General features: G+C 55.9%; 1 protein-coding gene and 1 non-coding gene across 3 annotated transcripts in view; both read right to left on the bottom strand.

The window, feature by feature from the left end:
- WFS1 (wolframin ER transmembrane glycoprotein) overlaps positions 1-20,554 on the bottom strand; it is a 50,234-nt gene that overhangs the window by 10,261 nt on the left and 19,419 nt on the right. For both annotated transcript variants that reach the window (XM_065914476.1, XM_065914475.1), the window contains exons 2-5: positions 14,418-14,650; positions 3,991-4,073; positions 3,371-3,515; positions 1,265-1,435 (exon numbers count right to left, since the gene is read on the bottom strand). In XM_065914476.1, the coding sequence (XP_065770548.1) occupies positions 1,265-1,435; positions 3,371-3,515; positions 3,991-4,073; positions 14,418-14,649 (631 nt within the window). In that variant the 5' untranslated portion in view covers position 14,650. The remainder of the gene's footprint in view (positions 1-1,264; positions 1,436-3,370; positions 3,516-3,990; positions 4,074-14,417; positions 14,651-20,554) is intronic.
- On the bottom strand, positions 4,779-4,911 carry LOC136153134 (U11 spliceosomal RNA). Its single transcript, XR_010660368.1, has one exon. It is a non-coding gene; the product is annotated as a U11 spliceosomal RNA (small nuclear RNA).

Genomic DNA, 20,554 nt, shown 5'->3' with positions numbered 1-20,554 from the left:
CTGTGCAAGGGCCAGGCCTTGGGACCACCACTGCTCAACCTCCATCACAAGGTGACTCGGGCCCCGCTGGGCACACCCCGAGCCCTGGACGCAGCACTCTCTCTGATCAGGCAGCCTGCCCCTGGACACCTTTGCTGGCATTGTCCCTTGGTGTGATCTTCCCCTGGAAGAGACCAAGCTCCCCAGGGCCACTGGGCAGGCCTTCCTGTGTCCCCGGCCCTGGTGCAGAAGTCAGTTCAGTGGGTGAACACCGAGCCAGGACTGAGGTATCGACACCCTCCCCGCCAACACCCACACCCAGCAGGCGTTCACCAGGCTCTCCCCATGACAGGCTCCAGGCGGCCTTTGCAGGGTCGGGTCAGGTAGGGGCTGGGCCACAGGGCGAGACAACACGCGTGGAGGGGGCGCTGTGACCGAGAGGGGCCACAGCAGCCCAGGTGAGCCCAGCGGGGTGAGGGGGGCAGCAGGAATGGGGCGGGGCCGTGGCCCTGCACGGTCACCGGGGCTCCATGAGGGGCGGCATGCCTCCTGGGGGTCCTGCCACTGGAGCCCCAGGCCTCACGGCCGCCTCGGTCAGGCCCCAGAGGATCAGAGATCAGACAAGAGTCCTGCCCGGAGAAGGGGCAGAGGTGCCGCCCACCCATCTTCTCTGATGCGTCGGCAGGTGGCCCCAGTCCCACCCGCCAGCATCTCCCCCTTGGGGCAGGAGCCAGCTGGGTGGAGCCCTGGGCAGGTGCTTCTCAAGGTTACGAGGAGACAAAAGTCAGCCCCGACCCCGGAAATGGAGAGACCACACCCAGTCAGGGATGCCCATTCTCCTGGTCCCTCTGTCCTGGCTGCCCCTGCCCTGCTCGGAAAGCCGGGTTAGGAGGTGGCGGCACCGACGAGACTGGCGATGGGGCCAGCCCTGGAGAGGCTCTCGGGGATTCGGGGATCCAGGTCGCTGTCCGCACCTCTCACCCTCCCCCACTCCCTGTCCCCTTCGGGAGGAGGAGGACACCCTGGACACGCCAAGCCCTGCAGCTCTGCCCGTGGGCAGCAGGCGAGAGAACCCTAGGGATGGATTGAGTCACAGAACCAGAGCTGGGGGGGGCCCTGAGGGGCTCCAGAAACAGGACACCCAGGAAGGACGCTCCGGAGCCTTACAGGACACCTGCGAGGTCCCCACGAGAAGCTCCCTGGCGACCCCCAAGCCAGCTCCCACAGAGGCGCCCCCAGGATCGCGGCACCGAAGCCCGGGAGGCCCCACGGGCAGACCGCGTACCGTGCTCGTTGACCTGCCCCACGTTCTCCAGCAGCTCCGCCACAGCCACCTGCTTCTTCTTCTTGGGGTTGAGCTTCCAGTACATGACGAGGGCCGCCTTGCGCACGGCCCGCTCCAGGTCGGTCTCAGAGGAGAGCTGCCTCACCTCCTGCTCGTTCTCAGAGGTGATGCCTGAGAGAGGGAGGCGTCAGAGGCCTGGGGCCGCCCGCCCGCCCAGAAGCTGGCAGGGATGCCCCAGCCCCGGCCAGCCCTGGCCAGCCCCACCTGAAGGGGCTTGGGAAGCGATTCCCACGAGTGACTTTGCAGGCATCTTCGTCACCACGGTGGAAATAAACGTCCGGCCCTGTCTGGCCTGAGTCCCCGAGGGTGGGAGGCTTGGCCCGGCCTTTCAGCAGACGCTCGCCGAGTGGCCACAGAGGGCCGGCGCCGGGCAAGGCCTCCCCACCTTCCTGGCTCACTCCAGCCTCCCAGTCTCCCCCTCACAAGGACCCCTCTGGTGGGGTGCTGCTCTTCCCATCTCACAGATGGAGAAACTGAGGCACCCAGGGGCGGTGGCCTGGACTTGGTGCCAAGGCCACAGAGTCAGAGAGATGGAGCTGGTCTCAAACCCTGGTCAGTCTCACTGCAGTGAGCAGCCAGGCTGCAAGACGGGGGGCACCCCTACATTCACAGCATCAGACCCTCCAAGGGCAGCCGGGAGCAGTGTCTCCGCATAGACGGCCCTTTCCCAAGAGGCAAGGCTCGCCCACGGAAAGACGGGGAGCAGGTTTCATGGGCTGTTTAGCGACTGCCTTTCCCCCTGCACGGGGACTGCCAGGGACATCAGCCCGGCCCCCACCCCGCCCCAGGGGACGGTGAGACTGGGGGCAGAGGACTGATATTCTTTTTCTTCTCTGGAGCATCTCCCTAACCTTTCACCGGAGCCCACGTTTCTTGTGTGATCAGGAAGCGTTCAGTGTGAGAAGGTGGAGGGTGCAGGCCAGGACAGGCCCCCTCCCTCACACGCCGGCCAGTCCTCAGACCTGCCCTGGCCCCCTCAGGGCCTCTGGGAAGACCACTGGCCCCAACAGTGAACTCTGGGGCCCACACTGACTCGATTGGCCAGTGCAAGACCATCCCACCTGCCCTGGAGCAGGGGAGGCCAGCTTGGTAAGAAACTGGCCAGCAGAACATGACCGTTCTAAGTGACTAAAGACATCAGCCTAATGTCCAGAGAAAGGAGACTCTATACAATAATAAATGATGTTAATAAATATCATTCCTCTATATATCTTATATATATACATACATAATAAATACATATGTACATAAAATGAATATAAATTTTGTTTTATATATATCTATATGACAACCCTAATGTTTAAAAAAAAAATTCCAATACAAAACCAGAAGGAAAAACAGTAAACTACGGAGCACTTCTCTCTGGGTTTCAAGATAATTTTTAAAAATAACTTCTATCTTTATGTTTTCTATATAGTTCAAGTTTTCTATAATACCGTAAACACTTCTGCAATCTGAGCAGGATAAAAAAGGGCCCCTTTATGACACACACACTTTCACCTTCCTTCTGAGGTTTGAACCTTCTGGAAGCACTTTTCCCTGAAACCAGGAATGAACCACTTCCCTTGGGCAGGATAACACAGTAACTGTCCACAAGTGGCCAGGCTGCACATCACTGCCCCCCAACTCCCACGCCCGTCCTGGCAGCGTGTGCTAGCCTGGGCGGGCCCTTCACTGGCCCCCAGTCCCCAGCTGCTCCGCCCAGACTAGATGGAAAGTCAGTTCAGCAAGTGCCATTCCAACCTCAGGCCTGTCACGCCCTCCAACTTGGCTCCACGGTCTACTCCTCAATTTGGATGAGGACCCAGATGGTATATCTCTTTGTAGACCCCACCACCAGTTAAAGAGGATGAAAATGGCTTTGTTCCTACATATCCCATGTTATACTCCAACATCATCTACACGACAAAGCCACGAGTACAACAGAAACCACACTCATTTTCTAACAGCGTCGCCAGAACCAGGTTTCCCTGTTGCTATTTCGGTTGTTAATTTAGCAGAGTAGTGCAGCATCCCTCGTGGGTCCCTCCAAGCCTCGCCACCTACCTCTTCTGTCCGCCAGGCATCGGCGGAGAAGCTTGACGGCCTCGCGCCGGCCCTGCTTGGCGGCAAGGGTCAGCCAGTCCACGGCGGTGCAGTTATTGAGCTCTTCGTCCCCGTCGCCGGCCAGCTGCAGGTAGTGCTTCCCCACCTGCAAGCGGGATCTGGTCACACCACACGCTGCGGCGGCCTCCATGTGCAGCGCCCGAGCCCCAGTCCACGTCCTGCCTTGCCCCTGCCCAGAGCCAGGCAACCTCGGGCTCCCTCACCCTGTCTGCCCGCTGCTCCCAGCCAGAGCAGGGTGTGGGGGCTCCAACCCCCACTGATGAGATGAGAGAGGGGGTGGGGGCATGCGGACAGGCGGGAGGCAGGGCTGGCATCAGAGGAGGTGATGCCCAAGTTCAGGAGTGAGTTGGACAGAGGTGAACGCATACATGCTCCCTGGAGGGTGGTGGGAAGGAAAGCAACACATCACAAACATGGAAACACCACCAATGGGGGCCTGCGCGTGGCAGGTGCAGGCACGCTGCACCCACGCCCACTAGCACGCTCAGCACCAGCTTGTCCCGGGCCCCCCAAGCTGAGGGCAGTGCAGCCCGAGCCTCCGCACGGATACTGGTCCTTACCTCCGTCTGTGCCTTGGGGTCCCCAGCCTTGGCCTTCTCTAGGACTTCCTCAAAGGGGGTATCCACATCTCCCTTAGCAGGTCCTTTAACACAGGGAAGCAAGCAGATGGACAGTCACCATGCTGGTCCTTGCTGCTTGTCGGAGGACAAGAGGGGCTGGCAGGAACGGACTTCAGCCCCAAGTCAGGAGCATGAGAGTAGGGGTGGAGAGGAGCCGCCAGGATGCTCCCTCCACTGCTGCACAGCCAGGGAGCAAGGACCACAAAGCTGCTGAGGGGTTCCAAGAAGGAACCCCTGTTCCAGGCCCAAGGAAAGAGCGGGGCCAGACCAATAACCACCGTCACCCCCAGGGCTCACTGCAGTCAGAGCGGCTGATCTCAGGTTTGAACAGGGCTCTAGAAAGATGCAAGAGATGGAATGAAAGCTCCTGAGGTTCCTTATTTAATGATTTAAAGAACCTGCACCCTAATGCCAAGCATCCCAATAAACAAACCAAATCTATGTTTTCCAAGACAGTCATCTACACACGATTGACTTTGGGAAGTCATAATCACAGTACATACATTTTGAAATATACACATATATATTTGCAATATTGAATCACAACCAACTTTGCACGTGGCTCATGAGACGTACCACTTCAGTGTCTCAGAAATCCCACTGAGGGGACACTCAGGGCCTCTGGGCCTCTCCTCTCCATCAGACCTTTAGATTATTCCTAGACTCCCTAATTTTATAAAATGATGCCACAAACCAATCTGTGCATGTATTTTTTTTTTCTTTTTTGTGGGGGCGCCAGGACCAACGATCACCAGCTGCCCTATTAGCAAAAATTATGCTTCCGAAATCTCTTGATGTCAATTCCGCACGTAGAGCAAACGAGCTGCCCTACGTGTGCCACTCACGACAGAAGCCCTTTTTTTGTGCGTGTATTTTTATTTGGGGGGCATTCTCCTGGTATGGGTTCTTCAGGTGGATTACTTGATCCAAGGGTCCAAATATCACATAACTCGTGCAATATTTACTTCGTAAAACGTTATCTTAAGTTACAAAAGCATCATGTAACCACTGATTTCACTACAACCTCTCCTGCAGTGCATAGTATAACAAAAAGTGTTGTTTTTTTTTTAAATCACTTTTCACCAGTACATTTTTCTGGTTTAAGTAACCAATACAGGGGACCTATCCTGGACACTACAACTTGCCTCCACCCACGGTCAACTCCCATCTTAGCAGCTGCTTATCTGGGGTTAACAGACTCTCGATATCTAGACACTTCTGGAAACAGAAGGCAGAATTCAGGGAGAGTTTCTATCATAAATGGATGTTGAATTTTGTCAAAGGCTTTTTCTGCATCTATTGAGATAATCATATGGTTTTTATCTTTCAATTTGTTAATGTGGTGTATTACATTGATTGATTTGCAGATATTAAAGAATCCTTGCATTCCTGGGATAAAGCCCACTTGGTCATGATGTATAATCTTTTTAATATGTTGTTGGATTCTGTTTGCTAGAATTTTGTTAAGGATTTTTGCATCTATGTTCATCAGTGATATTGGTCTGTAGTTTTCTTTTTTTGTGGCATCTTTGTCTGGTTTTGGTATTAGGGTGATGGTGGCCTCATAGAATGAATTTGGAAGTTTGCCTTCTTCTGCAATTTTCTGGAAAAGTTTGAGTAAGATAGGTGAGGGTGGGATGTTCTGAGAGGATAGCACTGAAACAAGTATACTATCAAGAGTGAAACAGATCACCAGCCCAGGTTGGATGCATGAGACAAGTGCTCGGGGCTGGTGCACTGGGAAGACCTAGAGGGATGGGATGGGGAGGGAGGTGGGAGGGGGGATCGGGATGGGGAGCACATGTAAATCCATGGCTGATTCATGTCAACGTATGGCAAAAATCACTACAATACTGTAAAGTAATTAGCCTCCAACTAATAAAAATAGATGAAAAAAAATGCAAAAAATGCAAAAAAAAAAAACAAAAAAAAGAACGCAGGGAAATAAGAGCCGTCCCTAGGAACAGTGCTGGATGTCTAGCCATCCCGATCCGTTCCTCCAGACCTCTCCCAGGACCAGCTCCGTCCACCAGGCTCAGAGTTAGCCCCTCTGTGCAGGGTGACTGAGTCTACACACCCAGGGGCCCGGTTGGGAGGCAGCAGGGCAGGGCCTACGGTGACACAGCTCTGAAGATCAAAGGCAGAGCGGTCGCGTCCAGTTTGGAGCACGCGGGAGCGGGAGAGGGTGCTGGGGGTGGCTCAAAGGGGAAGATTCTCCCTGAGACTCAGGTCAGGCCCCTGCACCACACCCCTCTTGGTGGACGGCGTGCAAACATGATGATACCCGCCCCTTGTAGAGTTCCCCCTGCTGAGCCTCCTCACCGAAGCCCTGGGCCCAGGACACCCTCCCCAGCCCAGTCGCCCCGGACCTCGGTGCATCTTAGTCATCAAGGTCAGCTCTCCCTTCTGGCTGCTGTCACACTCTCTGCCGGGCCTGGAATGCACTTTCCGGCCAAGGGCTCAGACTAAGAGAACAAAGAGGAGGGCAGGGAAGGAGGGTGTGCGGGGTTAGAGAAATCTGACCCGAGTGTGAATCTGCCTTTAGCACTCTGAGCCTTAGAAGTGAAAGAACATTGCTACCCTATCGGTAAACTGGAGAAGGGAATGGCAACCCACTCCAGTGTTCTTGCCTGGAAAATTCCATGGACAGAGGAGCCCAGGGGACTATAGTCCATGGGGTCACAAAGAGTCAGGTCCGACTGAGTGATGGAGCATCTCTCAGTGAACAAAGGATGTGGCAGTCCCTCCTGCCATGCGCTCTGGGGAGACAAGATGAGAAAGCACAGGATACTGACCTCAGAGGGCTGAGGGGCAGATCAAAGGAATGATTTCCGTGAGCCCAGACTCCTGCATCTTCCGCGTACACAGAAAAGCACTAAATTCCCTAACTCAAGATATCTGGTTTTCTTTAATTAACAGTACTCTATTGATGTTCTGACTACCTGATCTTTGTTGCAAAAACTCCTGTGCATCCTGGCTCCTCCCTTGTCTCCTGTGAGCAGTATTTCTGTGCAATCTGAGATCTGAGAGGCTGTGTTCCAGGGTTAAGTCTTCAATTTTGTCCACCAAATAAAACATAATTCTCAACTTTTAGGCTGTATTTTTTTTTTTTTTTCAGTTGACAGCATCAAAGTGTTGTGTGACTGTTTGAGACTCATTTCCAATCCTGTCGTCAATATCCAGCCGGTAGGACTGTTAGTGAAGAATGGGACACTTGGGATTAGGTGCCGGTCCAGAGCTGGGTGTTCTCAGGGTTCGTCCCCTTCCCCACTCCATGCCCTTCCTCTCTCTGCTGACCCAGGGCCTCCCTGGATCACTGAGGCCGCGTGTCCCAGTTCAACACCAGGTACCTCCTGCGAGTTCACAGCTCTTTTCCTGATCCACTGAAATCACAAGTCCAAGGTCATGGAAGATTCAAGCATAGACCTATTGGCTAAAAAGATTATTCTGTCCATGATTAATTTTCCACAGAAGTTATTCATAGCCTGACATTTTGCTATGAAATGAAAGGAGAGCCCCGGAAATTGTCCCCTCCCCCGGCTCAGTCCATCTCCATTTTCCTGCGTCTCTCATGGCCCCACATGCCTTTAATGGAGACGATCTGTGTCCAGCAGGTCTGGCCCATCTCCATCCCCCGTGGCAGGACACAGATCAGCAAATGCTGGACAGACAGAGGGATGAATGGATGGGGGACCGACAAGGGAAGGTCTCCAGCTCTGTCTCCCCAAATCCTCGCACAGCGCCTGGAACACGTGTGGCCTGGGAATTGAACTGCCAGGCTCACCTTCCTGATCTGAGCAGGTTCTAAGCAGAAATGGACAAGGATGAGTACTGAGCAAGTCAAACGTTCCCACTCTTCAGGACCACCCTGGGCCTGTAGGCTGGGGAGCCTCAGGCACCCCCTCCCAGCAGCCCTGAGGGCTCTGCCAGCCCCTTGATGCCCACCAAGTTCTCCCGGAGCCGGCTGGGAGCAAGAGAGAGAAGCTGGCTTCCAGTTTCACCCAGCCGCTGCAATCCAGATTGGCTGGAGCGCATTGTTTAAATTGCTGAATGTTAGGGCAGAAGAAGAGACGCAGAAGTACAGAACAGACTTTTGAACTCTGTGGGAGAAGGGGAGGGTGGGAAGTTTCGAAAGAACAGCATGTATCAAGTGCTCGGGCCTGTTGGGCTGGGAAGATCCAGAGGAATCGGGTGGAGAGGGGGGTGGGATGGGAGACCGGGATGGGGAATTCGTGTAACTCTATGGCTGATTCACATCAATGTATAACAAAACCCACTGAAAAATAAAAAAATTTTAAAAAAAAATAAATAAATAAATTGCTGAATGCATGCCAAAGGCTCTGAGAAGAAGAGCACAATCTGAAACACGCAGTGAGTGACTGTTACGCTCCCATCTCTCGGGGCTACTGCCCTTCTGTATCCTTTCTCGCTGGCCCCAGGGCAAGGCCTTGGCCTCCCAGAGTCCCCAGTCCTCTCCTGACGCCCGCCGCATGGGCTGAACCGAGGGAAAGGTGACAAGAACCCAAGGGCATCCCGTGTGTCCTTCTTATCACTGTGGGCAGCTGGGTCACCCTGCATCCGGGGGTGCCCCATCAGCTTCGAGATGCTGACCCTGGTTCTCATGAACACACAGCAAGGACAAGCCTTGCGACCCTGTCTCTCCCAGGGGCCTGGCTGAGCTCTAAGGTGGAGGTCCCAGCCAGGGGGGTCCCAGTGGGCCCAAGCGGGAGTCATGGACCTCGCCCCTCATCACTCACCCAGCAGACATTTACCGAGCACCGGCCCTGGACCGGTCTGGGTGCCGGGAGCCAAGGGCATTGAGCTGAAAGACATAGGAACCTCCGCTCTCCCTACCCACCCAGGGGCCCAGCAAGGACAGCCACAGTCCAACAGTGCAGGCTCAGGGGAATCTATGGAGGTGCCGGGAGTCATCAATCCTGATGGGAGAGGCTTTTCAGAGGAGGTGACGCCCAAGACTCGGAATACAAAGAGGAGGGGAAAGGTAAGGGATGAAGGACACACTGACAAGTTTCCTGAGGTCTCAGGAAGCCACCAGACCTGAGAGAGCCTCACTGCCCCAGCCAACTGTCCTCACGACAGGACACCTTAGAGTGAGGGGGTCACAAGGATGCTACGGCAACCAGCCAGACCAGGGCTTCTGTCAGAGTCAGGATAAATAATCCAGGTACAGAGCTCCTGAGATCATCCAGCCAGCACCTCCACCAGACAAGGAGAAGCTGAGTGTTTATGGCTGTGACTTGTCCCCAGGGCAGCAGGGACACAGCGCATTGCATCCACCCCCTCACTCCATCACCTCCTGGCCTTCCTCGGGGCCCATTCCCGCCATCCAGCTCTGAACCCCACTGCGAAACTGCCTGCCCACCCCCCCAGGCCCACCTGATGGCTCCAGCCAGAGGCCTGGAATCAGTCTAACTCCCCTGAAGCCCAGTCCACCCACTGCCCTGCCTTGCCTCACTGGCCTCGACTCCCACGGTTGTCCACAGTCACCTCCATATAACAGAAATCACGCTGCTCCTCTCATTTAAAGGCTTTAACGCTCCCCAGAACACCCATTCTCCTTACCCTGACCCTCGAGGCCCTACTTGAGACTCTCTGACCTCGTGACCCCCACATCCAACTGCTGCCCAGAGCCATCAACCTTGGAGCCCTTCATTTCCTGTATGTCTTGCACCGTTTGGGGCTCCCTTCACTGAACTGGGGTCTCCCTCCTGAAGGCCCTGCCCACTGTCTCCTGCACCCGCTGGGCAGGCCCTCAGTTAGCACCGGGGTGAATGCTTCCTGGCAAATGGAACCCCCCACCAGGGGTTCCAGCCACCATTCCTGTCTGCAGCCCTGCAGCCACCTAAACAAGTGCCAGCCCCACACTCAGAACTTTGAGGCTTTGTAGACTTCACACTCCTGAGAGCCTGTGAACCCTGCAACCCACTGACGTCAGTAGATAGGGCGCCGTGGCCCCTGCCTGGCGCTCCCCACTGAGGACAGAGTTACTTGGTTCCTCTGTCTCTCTCTCCCCTTGAGCGTTCACCCCCAAGTCTGAAGACCAGCCTGCGCTCCAATCCCGGCCATCCCTGCTGCTCTGAGCCGCGATGCAGGAGGCAGGCCCAGGGCCCCGGGGACTCCAGAGCTCCATCTGTGGTCACTGCCGCCACGGGAGGCCATCACGGAGGCTGAGCACAGACTCGCAGACTGTGTTCCATCTCGACTTGACCCCTCACCGGCTGGCAGCCTGGGGTCCTCTACTTAACCCCTGATGCTTGCTCCTTGGAAGAAAAGCTATGACCAACCTAGACAGCATGTTAAAAAGCAGAGACATTACTTTGCCAACAAAGGTCCGTCTAGTCAAAGCTCTGGTTTTTCCAGTGGTCATGTATGGATGTGAGAGTTGGACTATAAAGAAAGCTGAGCACCAAAGAATTGATGCTTTTGAACTGTGGTGTTGGAGAAGACTCCTGAGAGCCCCTTGGACTGCAACAAGGTCAAACCAGTCAATCCTAAAGGAAATCAGTCCCAAATATTCATCAGAAGGACTGATGATGAATCTGAAACTCCAATACTTTGGCCACCTGATGCAAAGAACTGACTCATTGGAAAAGACCCTGATGCTGGGAAAGATTGAGGGTGGGAGAAGGGGACGACAGAGGATGAGGTGGTTGGATGGCATCACCGACTCAATGGACATGAGTTTGAGTAGACTCCGGGAGTTGGTGATGGACGGGATGGCCTAGCGTGCTGCAGTCCGTGGGGTCACAAAGAGTCGGACATGACTGAGCGACTGAATGGAACCGAACTGGATGTGGCTGGAGAAGTGAGTTAACGTAGAAAAGCACCACAGGTGATGCCTAGCCTGGAAAGTGCTATGTCATCTTCCTCTTGTTGTTATTTACTGGTACTTGACTGATGCTTAGCAGAACTTTGCTAGGTGAACAGGGGAGTTAATTAAAACTAACCCCAATCCCTCCCTGGGTGGATGATCTCTGGGCTGTGCAGGGCTGGCAGGGCGGGGTCTGCTGTGTTCAATTCCGCGATGGTGACGGCACAGGAGAGGGACGCAGCACAGCCCAGACGTGTGGGGTCGGGAGCCAAGGCTGCCAACCTGCCCAGAACTCGCTCAGTACTCTCCGCCCCTCCCCTTGGGGACAGAAGCCAACGGAGACCACATTTGTTTCCTGACTCTCCTTATCTGAAACCGGCAGTCTTGACTCGGTCTGTCCTCTGAGGCTGTTTCGCTTCACCCAGATTGAAACCGAGCATGTTTCCAGCCCTGGTCTCCATGCCCTGCAGCTGCGGGGTGGTTGCGGCTGGACCGAGATTCCAGATCAGGCCCGGGTCTGCCCGAAGGCCTTGGATACAAAGCAGAGATCTCTGAAGGAGATGCGGAGCTCAGAAGGGCCCAGTGGGTGTGTTTCTAGGGTAATGTGGGCACTGGTCCAGCACGATTGCACAGGGGGTTCAGACTTGGTTCACCCTCCAGAGTCCAGAGGTCCCTGCAGCTCCGCTGGGGGCAGGGGGCCTCATGGGACAGGAGACTGGGGTCACCCCCGTACCCATCATCACCAATGCTGGCCACTCTGGGAAGTCAGGGGCTCAGTTTCCTGGTCTCTAAATGGGGACAAGGACAGAACCTCCCTCTGGGGCTGCCATATGGGGTCACGTAAAGCCTCCGGTCCACAGAGCACCTGGCAGGTGTCACCACCACGGGTCTGGGACCTCTGCACGGAGCAGGGGTGGTGCTGAGCTGGGGGTGGTCACCTCAGGCAGCCAGCTTCTCAAGGGGAAAAACGAAACGACAAGGCTGAGTGAGCAGAAGAAGGGGCGGGGTGGGGCTGGGGCCCCCTTAATTCACACAGAGCTCCTGGGGGAGAGGAGGACCCTGTGACCACAAAAGTCACGGCATCTTCCCTTGCGGTGGTGCAAGACACGAGAAAGCAGATGCACGTGTGCACACACGCACAGTCGGCAGCACAAGCCTCCCGGGGGAGAGAAAAGCCTGACACTCACACGAAGCCCCTGCGTGCAGACACACTGGGCCCGAAGCCAAGGTTAAGGCCGGTCACCCAAGAGGGACTGGGTGGGGCCCTAAAACTGGACAGATATCTCAACATGCATGGTGACACCCCAGGAGGGGTCTGAAGAGGGAGGGGTGGGGGGGAGGAGGCTTGAAGACACCCACGCAGCACATCAGGTTCTGCAGCTCGAGGCACGGACCCGCTCCCCCGCACCACCACCCAGGCACCTAAGGGACCAGAGGCCTTGACTCAGCACCGCGTCCCACACGCCGGGCTGATGAGCACGAGGTCCCAGCATGCAGGCTCCACATGGCTGCTCTGCTTTACAGAAACCGTCTCAGCGAGGCCTCCTGACTCCCTGGAGGGCATACAGCTCAAGGTCGATAGCCCAGCCAAGCCTCCCACCCCGGCTGTCTCTGCCCTTCCTGTACCACCTCGTGGGCCTGGATGCTCCATACATAAACAGCTCCTATGGAGAGACGTGTGCTCCGGCGTCCCGGCCGGGGGGGGCAGGAAACCAGCACTGGCGCCAAACCAGAGAGCAGTTTTCAAACTGCAGACGTCAACCCAGGTCACAGAACCAACTGAACTGCCCAAAGCAGCATTTGTTTGCACATAAAAGCAAGAGCATGGAGACTTACCAGACAGCCAGGCACACAGTAAAGGCAAGTATTGCTTTGGAAATTTCCATTCCCACTGCATGTGCATGTGCGTGTGTGTGTTGTATGCATGCAGGCACATGGGCGTGGGCGCCAGGTTATGACTACGGTACATGTATTTCTTACTGTGGGCAGAGGTCAGAAAGTCTAACAGGTGGTGAGCCACGAAGAGAAGCCGTGAGGCTTTCACCACCCCTGGAGCTTGTGTCCCCAGCGGGCTCTGTTTTGATCACTGTACCTACAGTGGAAGCCAAGGTCCCTATTTCACAGGGTTGGTCACTGTGAGTATAAGACAGACATACTGAGAAGCACTGCGTGGGTTATTAGAAAAAGTAATGTTGATGCCAGCTATATTTTTCCCAAACATCACAGCTGGAGACCCAGAGATCCTTGCTTTTATGAAACTCATAGCAAGGCTTGAGGCTTTTTACCTATAACAGCCCCCGAAGCGCAAGAGAACCTTTCAGGACAGCTCCTGTGATGGCCTGCTGCCTGGTCCTGACCCGGCTCACTCCTGCTGTAGCTCAACTGCAAGCCTGACACATGAGCATCACCACTCCGATCCCTCCCTCCTTCCTTCCACCCGGTGACCTGGGCGGTCCGGGGCTCTCTCCAGGCCAAGCCCACCCCAGGCGAGGTCAGTTCTTCCGTCTGGCCCTTGCCCGTTCCTTCCACCCGGTGACCTGGGCGGTCCGGGGCTCTCTCCAGGCCAAGCCCACCTCAGGCGAGGTCAGTTCTTCCGTCTGGCCCTTGCCCGTGCTGTGCTGTCTCCCCCCGCAGGCTCCAACTTGCTCAGGCATCGTCTCTTCCCAAGGCAGGCGCCCAGCTCCCTCCCCAGCCCGGCCAGGGCCACCTCTGTGCTCCCCAGGCCCCGTGCTTCCACGAGACTGTGGACCCCTCAGAGGCAGGGCTCACCTGTGCCACCGATGACGCTCAGGCTGGCAGGAGGCCGTGCTCAGTGAGCAGCAGGTGGACCGACCAAACCCCGGCAACCCTCCCCCGGTGTCAATGAGGCGGCCGGCACGACAACCAGCGGTCCCAGCCCACCTGGGGCCTCAGGCTGTCTCATCTCGGCCCCTGAGAAGTGCTTCCTGGGGCAGACTGGAAACCTGCGGGGCACCGGGCCTGGGCATGGAGGACAGTGGTCCAGAGGGCAGCGGGGACCTAGGCCAGGGGCCCAGGTGAATTCCAGGGTGTCAGCCGGCCTCCAAGGGGAGTGGCCACATGGGGCCCCCAGACCAGGCAGAGCGACCTGACCGAATGGCCACCTGAGAAGTGGCCACAGTGGACAAGGGATGATGATGTGGGCAGCCCCGAGTGCTGGGGGGGGGACCAGAGGGAAGCCTGCCTCCCACCATCTCCCACCACACAGTGCCTGGTGCAGACCACCTGCCGAGTCCCTGAGCAGGTGGGAGCTGGTGCATTCGATGATAAATAAAGGAAAGAAACACGACATCTGCTGCAGCCCAAGTCTGTGAACTTGGGAGCAAATCCTGATGGGAGGTGGGAGTCGACAGGCCTGGGTGGAGTGGTTGGGCCCCTGACTTCAGGGGACTCCCACCTGTGGAAGGAACCTTGCAGGGGTATCTGGACCACGTGCCAGGACCCAGGTGTCTACGCTGCCTACAGAATACCACCCCCCAGGGGAGGACAGTTCGGCATCCCAGGCCCCGTCCCTTACCTGTTCCATCCATCCTCTCTCGGCTCCTGGCCCGCGAGGCCTGGGGTATAGCCGGGGCGGCTGGGTCTCTCCCATCTGATCCAGGTCCAACTTGGGGTCCAGGAGCGGGGGGCACCCCGCTGATCTCCTGCTCCACCGAGGTGGTGGCATTGAGCCGTGAGCGGGCCTGGGGCTGCAGTGGCGGCAGAGGCTGGGGGACAGAGGGGCTCGGAGGAGGGGCGCTGGAAGCCATCCTGAGGTGAGAAAAACCAGGGGGTCAAACACATGAAGCCAGTCAAGCCCAGGCTGCCCTGGCCTCTAGCTTTTGGTGGAGAGACGAGACGGCAAAGGGAAAACAGGGTGGGCGCTGCCCAGCATTCCATGTGATCTCACTCAACCTCTCGACAGCTCCCCCAAAGACACTTCCATTTCACAGATGAGGAAACGGAGGGAGGAAACTCACTCAAGACCCACTGGCTCGGCAGGTCCCACAGCAGCCATGAGCTGGGCCCTCAGTCTCCAGGCCTTGAGTCCCGGGCCTCGGGTATGCTCATCTGAGAAATGGGGATGTGGAAGGTCAGGAGGATTCAGTGAGATGGTCCACACGGAGCCCTGGGCACAGCGTCTGGCTGCGCTGGAATGAAGCTGGTCTCCCAGTCTGTCCACCCAAAATCTGTGCAGGGGACCTTAATTGGAAGACGGGGGTCTTTGCAGATTACAATCAAGGATCTTGACAAGAGAGCATTCTGGCTTAGGGTGGGCCCTAATCCAAGGACCGGGGTTCTTATAAGAAGGTAACACACAGACAGAGAGGAGGATGCCACGTGGAGGAGGAGGCAAAGATGGGAGACGTGGCTGCAGGCCCAGGGACACCAACACCCTAAGTCAGGAAAGACAAGAATGGACTCTCCCACAGAGTCCCCCTGGACAACCAACCCTGCCGACATCCTGATCGCGGACTTCTGCCTCCAGAGCTGCGAGATAAAAAATTTCTGTTCTTTAAAACCACCAAGTTTCTGTCAATTTCCTATTAGAGCCCTAGGAAAAGAATACACTGGCACAAAGTGAAAGTTTAAAATAAACTTGAGAGGGACTTCCCTGGTGGTCCAGTGGTTAAAACTCTGAGCTCCCAATGCAGGCGGCCCAGGTTCGATCCCTGGTCAGGGAATTAGATCCCACACGCTGCAACAAAATTATCCTTCATGCCTCAGTAAAGACCTGGTGCAGCCAAATAAATGAATAATAAAATATTTTAAAAAACATAAACATGAGGAGCAGAGGGAGGGAGGGAAAGGGGGAGAGGAAGAGGGGGTGGAAGACAGGTGCGGGGGGAACACAGCCCCTGGAGCAGGATGTGGTCAGGCCTGGGCAACTCCAAAGCCCTCCACACCAGGCCTGAACCCCAAGACACAACTCAGCGAGCCTGACAGCACCGGATATGAGCCCATGCTAGACGTGGGTGATGGAAACCGAGGGGCTGGTGTGTCGGAACCGATGACGGGAACAAATTGGCAAGCATAGAGATCCGATGACCAACGGGGGCAAAGGGCTCGATTAGTCAATACCGACTGTTTAGAAACAAGGCAAAAATCACCAATGACACAACTGGGGGTGACCACAAGCCCCAGACTATGAGGCTGAGAGCTCCAGGCCTGCCCCAGCCCCAGGACCCCAGACCGGGGCCCTGGGGACCGGCGGTGGGCTTCCGTGGACACAGACGCTGAAGCAGACAGGACCACGTGCACTGTGCCGGGGATCCCCTAGGATCCCACGGCCCCCACCCCAGCCTCAAGGCCACGTCCACCCTCTTCGCTGAGATGAAGAAATGAGAGCAGAGCGGGGAAAGGCCGGGGGTGAGGAATCCGGCTCCCAGACTAACCCATCACAGCCACTGTGCCTGCCAGCTCTGGAGTCCTGAGCGGGCCACGTTCCTCTCTGCCCCTCAGTTTCCTCAATTGTAAATGGGGGTACTGTGAGGACTACATGAAATCAGAGACCAGAAGGGCCAGTTTCCCAGGTATCCAAAGTGCCCAGCTCGGCTCCCCTGAGCCTACAGGCGTGGGTATCTAACGCGTGCCTAGGGACCGCCGTCACCGGAAGAGTCAGAGGAGGCCCCAGGGGCCACACCACTTCCCCGGGGCTACACATCCATATCTGCACCATTCCCAGCTACGGCTGCATCCCAGAGACTGGACCTGCATCCACCAAAGGACCCTGGAGATTTCAATCTGGGCAGGGCTCCCTCGGAGGGATGGAGCCCTTATTTTAAAACATCCCCTTGGCTGCGAACCAAAAGCGCATCAAGCCACACGGATCTCTGCTTGGAAACCAGTGCAGGGCTCGGTGCTGTTCCCGAACGCCAGGCTTCCGGGAACCAAACAAAGAGGCAACTTTTGTGAAATCCATCATCTGGGTAGACGGGCAGGCAGGCCCAGTGGGCAGGCGGCCAGCTGCAGGGGGGCGGGGAAAGTCAGCCACGGATTCGGCAGACAGACAGGACACAGCTGTGCGGGTCCCCGGCCGATCCGAGACAAGCTACGTGGAGTCACGTCTGACCTCACCATCTCCTGTGGCTCCCACTGCTCTGGAATCAAGGGCCACCTTTCTGGAGTGGCAGAGGGCAGCTGGCCTTCAGAGGGCAGACTTACACCAGGGATCCTCTGTCACTACTAACAACGCAACAAGCATGTCTGGAATGTGCCCTTCTCAGCAATTCCCACCGATTTCTCCTGGGGGTGCGGGGTGAGGGCTGGCCCAGGAGGAGGGTCCTGCTGTTTGCCCTGCTGCAGTGGATGGAGAGATAACCTGTCCTTCCACGCTCACCCCCTTTCACAGACAGCAACCTCGGCTCCAGAAATGTGAGATCCCTACCCAAGGCCTTGCAGCTCAGTCTTGGAGCTAGAATTGAAAACCACAGAACCTCTCATTCAGAAAGACCTCGTTTCTGAAACAGGCCTCTCAAAATCTGCCCACCTGCCTTTGCTATCCGACCCCTACCATGCCTTCTCTTCCTCCATCACTCACTCCCAAATGTGTGGTTCTGTAACCCCCCACGCCTCAGCTCTCCAAGTCCCCCTATTCCTGGAAATGCCCGCTGCCCCAGGACCAATCCTACTCTTTGTTCAAGTCAAGGGCCCAACTCGCCCTCTTCTGGGAGTTTCCCAGCTGCCTCTGCCCCGAGTGCTGTCTCCATCACCTGCTCTCAGGTAACCACTCAGCACCCAGGGCATGTCTCCTGGAGAGCCCTCTCTCTGCCAGGTGGACAAGAAGGATTCACACCTGTCTGTCTCCCCATCTACAAGGAAGGATGGGTCAGGAGGGACAGCACCATCCCTCACCAGCAGGACACAATTTTTCCACCAAAAGCCAACACAGGGAGTGAACATCAGTTCTACCTTTCATTAGTAGCTACTCAGGGCTTCCCTGGTGGCTTAGTGGTAAAGAACCCACCTGCCAATGCAGGAGATGCAAGAGATGCAGGTCCAATCCCTGCTTTGGGAAGATCCCCTGGAGGAGGAAATGAAAACCCACTCCAGTATTCTTGCCTGGAAAATCCGATAGAAAAGAGGGACTTAGCGGGCTACAGTGCATGGGGTTGAAGAGAGGCGGAAAACTGAGTGACTGAGCACATAACCTCACAGGGTCTCAGTTTCCCCATCTGTAAAGAGGGAATAACGCCTCCTATGAAGGGGTGCTCTGGGGCGTAAGGGTGTGAAGAAAGAGAAAGCAGTCTGCAAACTATCAATCATTAAAAAAAAAAAAGCCATTTCTCCCAAGCGCAAAACAAAGGCACATTCAGTTGAGAGACACCTTATAATAGAAATTTCAGGAGAACAGGTAGTTTCTGCCTGGCCTCTTGGGCTAAATATCCTGCATGTCACATTACAATCACAATGAAACTTTTAAAGTGAAATTTCTAGTTAGCGAGAATGGACAAACAGAAGAGGATTAATTTTCAGGTTTCCTGAGAGTCGGCCAAACCCTTTGTGGATCAAAGGCCTTGACACTTAAAAACAAATGAAATGACCCATTGCCATGGATGGGTCACAGAGAAGACCACAGACGCTCTCCCGGTGTGGAGGGACCCACAGTGGTATCTGGTCCTTCCTTCTCTGACAGTCTTCTTTCCGGCATCTCATTCACTTGGAATACCTGCCTCCATGCTTTGCAAGGTACATCTGAGGCAGTCTGGCCTGGGGGAAGGAGCCCTCGCTGGAGAAGAGCCGGCCCCATCTCACTGTGTGATCAAAGAAAACAGGTCCCTCCCTCCAGCCCGGCCCGGCATCCTGAATCCCAACCACAGAACAAGAGCACCAGCATCACGCTCCACCCCGCGTCCAAGGCTCCTCCGATGCCTACAAGGGAAGGAGGCGGGGGCGGTCGACCGCCACCCCATGGTCAGAGTGGTGGCTTGGAACCTGTCATTGTGTCAGATCCAGAGTGGCTGGCATTCTTTCCACATGAGCACCCAGGCATAATTTTACCCCAGCAAAACACAAAAACGCCAGCAATCACAGAGCTTGGAGCTTGGTTGTGGGTCTGCCACCCCCGGAAGGGGGCTGCTGGGACCACATGACTACTGACAGGTGGAGAACGGCAGCATGTGGATTTCAGCTCAAGCTCTCTAACCCTTGCTTATAAGGGCTGAACCCACTCTGCTCTCGACCCCCAGGGGACCACCCCACCTCAGAAACAAGCCCTCAGGAGAGGTCTCAAAGACGCTCACGTGCTCTGATGCCAGCTGCAGGGGAATAACCTGGGATGCCCACTGTTTCACACCCACCCCAAATCCACACCCAGCTGCGGACCTCCATGTCTCTGCTCTTACAGGACACCTCTCAGGTGTGTCCATCATACATTCCAGAGCCATCCAGAGAGGGCAGGTGTGAAACTCACAGCCCCTCCAGATGCTGCCACACTGTACAGCCATTAGCCACGACTTGTTTAAGAATATTTAAAGGTAAGCACGTGTTTGTATAACTCTGTTGAGCAGGATTTAAAGCAGCATGAGATACTGCCCTGAGTCTACTTAGATGAAAACAAAATGCATCTGCAGGAAAAGATGGAAGGAAATGCCCCTCCTCGCCCGCTCCCACAGATGGCAATACTGTCTATGTCTGGGTGAAGAGGCTAGGTGTGTGCTCAGTCGCTCAGTTGTGTCCGGCTCTTTGTGATCCCATGGACTGCAGCTTGCCACACTCCTTTGTCCATGGGATATCCCAGGCAAGAATACTAGAGTGGGTTGTCATTTCCTCCTCCAGGGTCTCTTCCCAACCCAGGGATTGAACCCACGTCTCCTGCGTCTCCTGCATTGGCAGGCAGATTCTTTATACCACTGAGCCACTGAGGTGGCTTTATTCTTTTTTCTAAATATATTCCCCTAATTTTCTATAACGAATGTGAAAGTTTCTGGAATTACAATAAAATGTTAACTCTGAAACCCATCTGTGACTGAGCCCAAAGGGAGAGGGTCCAGGGGTTCCCAGGGTCTGGGATGTCTGCCCTGGCCTGGACAGCCCAGCCGCCTGGCACAGGATTGCTCAAGACAAGGACACAAAGCCCTTGGAGATTCCCAGGTACCTATTTTTGCCCCAGAGTCTTAAGAGCCAAACCAAGGAACATTCCAGCTCTACCAATGTGCCAAGTTCACAGGACTAAGGGGGAATCAGGCTGGGGATGCTCCCGCCTGGCCAGGGTGGGTCAGTAGGCATGAACTGTGGGCTGACTCTGTGCCCGACCTGTGCTGGGCCTCCCTACCCCACTGAGGATCCTGCAGGGCTGGCCTTTGCAAACTCAGCCTGGATGGGAAGGATGGCACCTAAACAGACAACCACCAGGATGGCGCACTTGGTCGGGGGGGTGGGGTGGGCAGCAGGCACAGAAGGGGGCCACCCTCAGCCATGGGAAAGGGGCAGGGTGGGGATTCTCCATGAGAGGCCTGGACCAAGCCTTCAGAACAAGCCAGTACAAGCCAGGCAAGGGGGAAGGAGGGGGAAGAAGGGAGGTATGTGGGCATTTCAGTGGGGGACTGCCCAGGAGAAAAGGGGCTGGCAACGTGGTGGAGAAGGTGCGAGGGGCCTGAAACTGAGTCTGGGCAGAGGACACGGGGAGGAGAAAAGAGGCTGAACGGACAGCCAGGAAGCTGGGGCAGGCCCTAA

This window comes from Muntiacus reevesi, chromosome 22, assembly GCF_963930625.1.
Source record: "Muntiacus reevesi chromosome 22, mMunRee1.1, whole genome shotgun sequence".
Lineage (NCBI taxonomy): Eukaryota > Metazoa > Chordata > Mammalia > Artiodactyla > Cervidae > Muntiacus > Muntiacus reevesi.
The sequence above is the reverse complement of the archived record's forward strand: the minus strand, read 5'-3'. Positions and strand labels throughout refer to the sequence as shown.